At 50.2% G+C, this 8,993-nt stretch overlaps 1 protein-coding gene across 6 annotated transcripts in view; it reads right to left on the minus strand.

Moving 5' to 3' along the window:
- Nucleotides 1–573: 573 nt before the first annotated feature.
- The window catches only part of Znf444 (zinc finger protein 444), a 22,913-nt gene continuing 14,493 nt past the window's right edge, over nt 574–8,993 (minus strand). For all 6 annotated transcript variants that reach the window (XM_028779438.1, XM_028779433.1, XM_028779437.1 and 3 more), the window contains exons 2-4: nt 8,357–8,697; nt 3,532–3,640; nt 574–2,362 (exon numbers count right to left, since the gene is read on the minus strand). In XM_028779438.1, the coding sequence (XP_028635271.1) occupies nt 1,782–2,362; nt 3,532–3,640; nt 8,357–8,668 (1,002 nt within the window). In that variant the 5' untranslated portion in view covers nt 8,669–8,697 and the 3' untranslated portion in view covers nt 574–1,781. The remainder of the gene's footprint in view (nt 2,363–3,531; nt 3,641–8,356; nt 8,698–8,993) is intronic.

Below are 8,993 nucleotides of genomic sequence, written 5' to 3' on the forward strand. Positions count from 1 at the left end.
AGAGAGAGAGAGAGAGAGAGAGAGAGAGAGAGAGAGAGAGAGAGAGAGAGAGAGAGAGAGAGAGAGAATGAATGAATGAATTCTCTTTGCAGAAAGGGCTGTCCACCTGCTTTTTCCTACCTGGGAGGTAGAAAAACTCCCAGAAGTGTTTCTTTCTTCTTAGTTCTAGAAATAGCCCTCACCACCAGAGGGCATCATTGCTTCAAAGGAATGCATACTCTCATGAACACAGTCCGAATTTCTTATCATATAACCCTCATAACTGGATCTCCTAGAGAACCTCCCATTTCTGCCAGAGCCCCACCCCCACTCATTCTGCTACTTATTCACACACTTACTATTCTTTTCCTAAAAGTATAGTTGTATCCAGCTTCGATCATTTCTTTGGGTATGTATTCCAGGAAGGTCTCACATATATATTAAGAATAAGGACCTGGTATGGTGGCCCACACCTTTAATCCCAGCACTCAGGAGGCAGAGGTAGGCAGATTTCTTGAGTTTGGAGGCGGCCTGATCTATATGGCAAGTTTTAAGACACGGCTATATAACATCAAAACAAAACCAGAATAAAACTTGGGCATAGTGGCATATGCCTTTTAAGATGCCAGGTGACATAGTGCAACACTTATGATCCTCAAACTGGGGAGATGGAGACAGGAGAACCCGAAATCTGTGATCACCTTGGTTACACAATGAGCTCAAGACCAGCTTGGCGTGATTCAGCAAGTTCCCATCTTAAGACAAAAAACAGAATGAGCATTGGGGTCCCTCTATCTCCCTCCACTTTGTGCAGCCATTATATAGAGTTCTGGTGAGGAAGCCAGGACCAGGGACTCAAAGCAGGTACCCAGAAAACCCAGCAGGGCCAGGCCAAGAACTGAGCCAGCCAAAGAGCCTGCTCCACAGCAGATTGGGGTAGACTACATACCCAAAGAAATACTTCCTAAAGAGACATTAGGTCTATAACTCCCGGACTGTCACTGTTAAGAATTGAGGCCAAGGGGCAACCCTTGCCTTCCCAAGTCCAGAATAGAGTCTTCTCGGTAAAATGTGCTTCCCAGACCTGCTGGCTAGCACTTGGTTATCTAGGAGTGGCCCGGAATCACCTATTAACTCGGCAATGGTGGTGGGCGACATTACAAGCACCATGACTTATGAAACTGGAACCACTGCCCAGAAAAGGGAGGGGTCCACCTACCTGAAACTATACAGCTAGGACAACCTGGATGGGAGTGTATGTGGTGGCAGACCTCCTCTTTCTTCCTGCAGTGTGTGAGGTGGAGCCCCCAAGTCCCCTGTGCCTCAGATGCTCATCACCGGAGTCACAGACTCCTGTACACACTGAGCCAGTCACTTTATTACTCTCTTAGATGCTGGTGACCTGCCATCTATGACAAACTTTCTCGGGCACCTCTCCCCACCTCATTCCTTTGGGCTGTGGAGAGAACCAGATCTGGGTCTGGACCTCCTCTCTCCATGGGCCCCGACTCTGTCCTGGGGTTCAATATCAAGATCACCTTCCTTGGGAGAGGGAGGAGTAGGGCCTCTGCTCCTTCCCTGTGTCCCTTTTCCCAGGTGAAGGGTGTCCTAGAGCAAGTCTCTCCTCCAGTGAAAAGGGGATGGAATGAGGGAGGCAGAGAAGGGTATTTCGCAGGGGTGTGTGAAAGCTGAGAATTCCAGAAGGGAGGAAGGAGTGGATATAGGGCCTGAAAGGGAAGAGGCCATGGGGTTGGGAGGACTCTAAGGGGATGATGCCCTGCAGCAGGTGTTTGGAACCACAGCTAGCCCAGAGCCCAGGGCGGAAAGACACCACCACCCTCCGGACCCGGTGCTGAAGTCCCTTGCACTACCGCAGCCGCCCGGCCATGGATACGCTGGTGACGGAGCACATGCTCACGCCTCCCAAAGCCCTTGCCACACTCCCAGCAGGCGAAAGGCCGCGCACCAGAGTGTGTTTTGCGGTGGCGCACCAGGTGCTCACGCCAATAGAAGGTCTTGCCACACTCGCAGCACGCGTGTGGCTTCTCGCGCGCCGGCAGGGGGCGCAATGCAGGCCCCGGGCTGCCAGGGTGCGTGCCACGGTGGCGCCGCAGGTGCTCCTTGCGCCGGAATGCCTTGCCGCACTCAGGGCACGCGTGCGGCTTCTCGCCGGAGTGGCTTTGCCGGTGGCGCAGCAGATGCGCCGGCTTCAAGGGAGACTTGCCGCACTCCGGGCACGACACGGTGCCTGGGGCCGCCAGGAAGGCAGGGAGGACGGGTGCCAGTGGGGCTGGTGGGGGGCTGCCTGGCTCCTGCTTGTACGGGCGCATGGCCCCGCTGTTCCCCGTTGCAGGTACCTCTGTCCCGGAGGAGGCCCCGGTTCCTGAGGGGGAAAGGTACACTGCAGTCAGGGCTGAGGCAGAGCTAGTGGGCAGCACAGTTTGGGACAGGGAGGTGGTCCGGAGGGCTGGTTTCCCATCCCTGTGCCTCCCAGCAAGGAGCCTCACACAGCCTAATAAATACCAATGTGTAGCTGACTGGACAGGGAGTAGGGAGTAAGGAGACAAAAGGCAGGTGGGAAGGCAGTAGAAGGCGTAATGGGGCAGTGGACCGATGGACACATGGGTGAGGGTACATACTGACATAAGAACAAAGGTGACGGATGGAGGAACCATGTGGTGGGGAGAGAGGGACATTACAGAGGAACACGATGGGTGGGCTGACTGCACTCTTAAGAGACTGAGGGTGTCTGAATGGAACACGCTAATGGACAGAAGCAGGGAAACAGGGGACAGATGAACCATATGACCCCTCTGTCTAGGTTTCCCATCTGTTCTGTGGAACCCTAGGAATATCCACAACCTTTGTTCCCGTAGTTTTACATCATGGACTTGACGTCCTTCGGTGTCTGAAACGCCCCCATTGCTGCCCTATTCCCACCCTCAGCTACTATATGGCTTCTTCCTGGATATCTGGTGTCTGCCTGACTATCTAAAGACATAAGGAGTCACCTCACCCTAACGCGATGAAACAGACTCCATGCCCAGCTCAGGGCTGGATACATAACAGAACACCACCATAGCACCTGGGATAGGAACAGCATGTTGGGGTGCAGAGGCCCCAAGGCAGGCTGCCTGGGCCCAATCCTGATTTAGCAGCATCCACCCTTGGGTGAGTCCTTTTAGAACCCTGCACCCAAAGGCACTACAGCCAGATCTGGGCACAGCTGCATGCCTCAAATCTCAGCACTCAGGAAGGCTGAGGCAGTGTATCAGACTGGGCTGCACAAGGAGACCTTAGCTCCAAAGATCACATTGCTTTAGGTATGCTAGAGTTTCCACAGGCTGGCAGAGCATCACCTACCTGGCAGACAGTAAATATCTGAGCCCACCTTCCAAGGGCTGGCTCCCCAAGGGCAAGGACATGTGTGAGCTGGCTGTCCCTATAGCATTCACTAAGTTAAGATTGTCAGGTCAGTCCCTGACTTAGCCTGGGAGACAAGGACTTCTTTCTTCATCAACAATGAAGTGGGAAAAGGGGCTGGCTGCTCACCTAAGGGGATTGCCCCACTCTCTTCCTTTCCAACGCTGACCCCCGGGCCTTCTGTCATATCCCGAGGTGCCCTCATTGATGACGACCGATCTGGGGAGCTTGCTGGGCCCTGAAATGAGATAGCATATGCCAAATTGAGAAATTATAATAGCTTGTATTTGCCTTCCTCTCTCCACACAGTTCTGAAATCCTATTGCCTGATTAGTTGTTTTGTTTTTCTCTGTGTAACCCTGGTTGTCCTGGAACTCTGTAGTCCTGGCTGGCCTTGAATTAGAGATCTGCCGGCCTCTGCCTCCCGAGTGCTAGGAATAAAGGTATGCGACACTACTGCCTGTTTTGTTCTGTTTTTGTTTTTCTGAAGATTCATTTCTGTGGTTTTGGGAGCTGGTGCATAGGCATACATGTATGTGGAGACCAGAAGAGGGCATTCGATCCCCTGGAGCTGAAGTTACAGGAAGTTGTGAGCCACCTGCCATGGGTTTTGGAAACCAAACTCCAGTCCTCTTCAGGAACAGCAAGAGCTTAACTGAAGAGCCTTCGCTCAAGCCTTAGTGTGTGTGTGTGTGTGTGTGTGTGTGTGTGTGTGTAACAGGGACAGGAAGTCAAGCTGTACATATGAACATCAAGAGAATGACTTTTGAGAGTTGGCTTTCTCCTTCCACCATGTGAAGTTTAGTTCCTCATCAGGCTTGGTGACAAGAACCTTTATCCACTGAGCTGCCTTGCTGGATGTTCCAAGGGAAGCTGGGTACCATACTGGAGGCTGCTCAAACTCGGTCTCTTGTCAACCAGTGCAAGCAAGTTCCTTGGAAATGGGGTTCCAGCCTCAGGTCAGTCTTCAAGTGTTGGCAACCATGGCCAATACCCTGTGGCCTCTTAAGAGGCTCGGAGACAGATCCATTTCCCCTAGTCCCCCACCCTCTGGGCCACAGCAACTGAATGGCTTTGGGGGCATTTGTTATAAAGCAACAGGTAACTCATTTGTTGTTTTGAATCTGACTTGAGCTGCTGGTGGCTAGGTAAAATGCAAACTTTAAGCAACTTTTAACTCAGAAAAGCATTAAGTTGAGAATCAGGACATATGGTAGGATTCCTAAGCTCACACTCCCAAGAAGTAATGCTCAGAATTCCTCTGGTGCTAGGAAATGAGAGATGCAGGAGTTTCATACACAAGGCCCCTCTCCTCACCTCCTGTCTTATGCTCTGGACCACTGGCTGGAGGGTGACCTAGATCACACAGCAAAAGCATAGGTGACTCATAAGCACCTAGCAGTGTGGATCCTGTAGGCACCTGCTCTGCCTGTGTGGGAGGAAGATGAACAGCCTAAGTAGTCACTTGATGTTGGTGGACTAGATCAGTACATTACTCAGGCAGCTTCTAGCTTTACAGACCGAGAGCCATCTTTTGAACTCACTCTAAGGCCAGCCTCTACCTCTGCTGGAATTACAGGCATGTACCAAGCCTTACCCTGCTTGCTTGTGTACTGATGTTGACCTTTGCTGAGTCCTACCCCATCACTCAACTGAGCTCAGCCTTGAATGATAGGTTCTGTCAGAGTTGTACATCACTGGTAAATTTCCTGACAGAACATTCTTTGCATCTGTGTAAAGCCCACTGGCTACAACACACTAACTTATAAATCCTTGGCTGTATTTGAGCTGACAATATTCTACTTGAGATTCTTGGATCTACTTTCCTTGAGATAGTCCTTGGCTTGCCCTTTCAGGTTGTCTTTGAAATGGCTTGGTTGGACTGTAGGGTGATAGTAGCAGAGGGTTGGCAACCTAGCAAGATGAGCTGGGTGCTACCCCACTTCATAATCTTAGCAGTTTGTAAAATGTTTAAGAATGATCCATTCCTTAGAGATTTGGCAGCAGTTCAACACATAAAACTGCCAGGACCTGGTGCCTTTTTTGTGTAAGGTCTTCAGTCACTGTTCTGATCCTTCTGCCCTCTGATTCTCAGGATTCGGATTTGTTGCTTCTATTTGTTTGTTTATTGTATGTGAGTACTCTTGTTTTCAGGGTCCAGATTTGCATTTATTTATTTATTTATTTATTTAATGTATATGAATACACTGTAGCTGTCTTCAGACACACCAAAAGAGGGCACTGGATCCTTTTACAGATGGTTGTGAGCCACCATGTGGTTGCTGGGAACTGAACTCAGGACCTCTGGAAGAGCAGTCAGTGCTCTTAACTGCTGAGCCATCTCTCCAGTTCAGATTTAATGCTTCTTTATGAGACTACATTGGCAATTTGAATTTCATCCCTAAAAGTCCATTCCCTCTAGGGTTCAAACATGTGTAAGCTGCTCCAGCGTCAGCAGCTCTGCTGTATGCCCACTGCCCACACTGCTTCAGTTTTTGTCTCTGGTATCTCTATGTGCTGTTGTTTCTCCTTTTGTTCCCAGGCGACTTGCCACAGAAGGCTTATGGTACTGCTCTGATGCTTTTCAGAAGCTGAGAGCTCTAAGGATCAGCATACCTTGGATTACTTTTCTTTTACTAATTTCTCCTCTTGTCACACATCATACACTCAGTACTTTGTGCTACAGTTTCCAAGCTCCAAGCTGCCTCTGGGGCTCTAAGACTTCCCTCAATTCTGAAACAAACTGGTTTGGCATTTCCTGAGGTAGTAACCACAGGCACAGGACAGAGCTGACTCTCCCCAGTTTCCTAGTCCAGCCACCAGCATTTCTTTAGGTTTCTTGGGCTGGCAGACATCGTGCTCCCAGGGTCTCAAACAGTCCCATGGCTACTTGTATACTGAGACCAGAGGCTGGATTACCACAGGCAAGTCATTCTATCTTATAAAGGTCACATTCTCTCTCAAGAGAAGTGAGGGAGCAAAATACACTTTGGCATTCTGGTGTGAAACTTCAAGGCAGGGCAGTGTTCCTCATTACTGCCAAAACAAGCATTTATATAGCACTCACTAAGGACAGGGACTGTTCCAACCGGGGACACATGAAATAAACAGGACAAAGCTCCTAACTGAGTAGGGCTGAGTCTACAATGCAGCTTGGACAACACACATCACCAGAGACACATGAGCTATGGTGGTTTATGCTGGCACCTCAGCAGGACCAGTATCATCTAAGAAAGAGCCCCTGTGCTTCTGTGGGGGAAGACTCACCCTAACTGTGTGACCATTCCACGGGTAGCTTCTCTGATTGAATCTAGCAACAAGCTGAGAACCAGGTGTGGTAGCACACACATTTAATCCTGGCACTTGAAAGGCAGAGGCAGGCAGAGTTTGAGGCCAGCTTGTTCTACAGTGTGAGTTCCAGGACAACCAGGGTTACACAAACAAGCCATTCCTTGAAAAACAAACAATAAAATTGAGAAGAGTTGGGCAGCAGTGTTCATTGCTTTCTGCGTTCTCTAGCTGCCCTAGCTCCTAATGTACCCTGGAACTGTAAGCCCAAAGAAGCTTTCTTCCTTAAGTTGCTTTTGGTAGGGTATTTTATCATAGCGATGACAGATAATACAGGCATCAAGACCATCTCTAGAAGGCATTTCCCTATACCCTCCAAACCCCAAAGGCCAGAGGAGATGAGCAGAGCCATTAGACCCAGAGAGCCCAGTGATGTCCATGCTTGGAAATTCTCTGAATCATGAGGGCCCTACCACTTAGCCATTAAGACAGATTTTTCTTATGGTTGGTATTTTCAGACATGGTCTTACTCTGTAGACCAGGCTGGCCTCAAATTCAAAGTCCTCCTAACTTATTCCCAATAATGAGATTATAGGTGTATATCACCACATGTATCTTCAACGGGATTTTTCTTTTTAAAATTCTGCTAGATATATACATTAAAAGCAACTACTTGTACCATCCTTGGCTAAAAAGAAACAGAGAGGGTGGGCCACAGAGATGGCTTAGCAGGTAAAGGTGCTTGTTGCCAAGCCTGACATCCTGAATCCCACATGGTAGAAGGAGAACCAACTCCTGCAGTTGCCTTCTGACTTCCACACATGCAAAGTGGTATATGCATGACCTCACCCACTAACACCACACAGTATCAGAAAAAAAAAAAAATTAATTGCCCAACAGAGAGCTGGCTGTTGTCCTGGCTTCTGGAAAGTCATATATGAGCCTTCAAATGTCACACCTGGAAAGAAGGGGCCTCTGCTTGGACCCTGACCAGACAAAAGAAGCATGTAACTGGTCTGAGGTGGGAGTTTGAACCGTGCAAGATTACCAGCCAGCCACATGGACAATCTGCCATGTTGCAAAGCTTGAGGCCTAGTAAAAATCCTGTATAACAAAGCCTTAGGTGTCCTCAATGGCAGCACTCCCTGCTTCTGTTTTCTGGTTTGTTTCTTTTTAAAGAGAAGGTTCTTGCTTAGTTACAGGCTGTCTTGAACTCTCCATGACCCTTCTGCCTCAGCCTCTTTTACAGGTATGCACTACCAAATTTGGACTAAGGGCTCCCTGCCTGTTGCTCTCCACTTTGTAGCTAAGACCAGTCGGCCCTCTGCTCGACATCAGTAGAGGACAACCCGTGCTGTCTCCTGAAACTTCCTTTAGTTGATGTCCTTTCTCTACATTAATGGGAACCCAGGGCAAAGCAGACTTCAGCTGGACCTTCCAGCCAACTATTTATTGCTTGAGGGAGGAACTGGGGACTGCTGACACAGATGATACTGGAGAGCCATCTTTGCACCTTTGGAAGCGCAACTGTCACCCCGGCACCAGCCATAGACCCCACCTTCATTTTCAGGGTGATTTTGCATATGTGTGATGTGCGGCCACAAGCTGAGAAGCATAGTCCACAGAAGCCCCTCCCACACCACAGCCACCACGGCCTCCTGCTCACCCAGAGCTCCTCCAGCAGCGCCACAGCCTCCTCTCCGCTCTGGGGCCGGCGGCTGCACACCCACGCCTGGGTGTCTGCAGGGAGGGCGCTCAGGAACTGCTCCAGCACCAGCAGCTCCAGCATCTGCTCCTTCGTGTGCACTTCCGGTTGGAGCCAGTCCCGGCACAGGGCACGGAGCAGCCCGAGGGCCTCACGTGGCCCTGCTGCATCGCCCAGGTGGAAGTGGCGGAAGCGGTGCCACGGGGAGTCGAGCGTCAGGGCCTCAACAGTCAAGTTCTCCTGCTTCACTGGCTGGGGCGCTGGGGCCTCCATGGGGCCACCTAGGTTTGAGTTACCAGCACCTGTGGAGAGGAACAGTCAGCAACGGGAGAGTCCAGCTCAGCAGTCCTGACTATGGCCTCCTATGTGGGCGAGGGAACTTGCTGAAGCCAAATGGATATTGACCATTACTGGCTCGTCCAGATCTCAGCCGTCTTTTGGTCTCTGACTTCCTATTCTGCAAAATGAAAGCATACCTGCTTACCTCTCTGACAAAAGATATGACAGGCCATTGGCAAAGACTCCTATGATCAGTGCTTAAGAAAGGGTGGTTACAGCCGGGCGGTGGTGGCGCACGCCTTTAATTCCAGCACTTGGG

Source organism: Grammomys surdaster, unplaced genomic scaffold, assembly GCF_004785775.1.
Source record: "Grammomys surdaster isolate TR1022 unplaced genomic scaffold, NIH_TR_1.0 352, whole genome shotgun sequence".
In the NCBI taxonomy this organism is placed as follows: Eukaryota; Metazoa; Chordata; class Mammalia; order Rodentia; family Muridae; genus Grammomys; species Grammomys surdaster.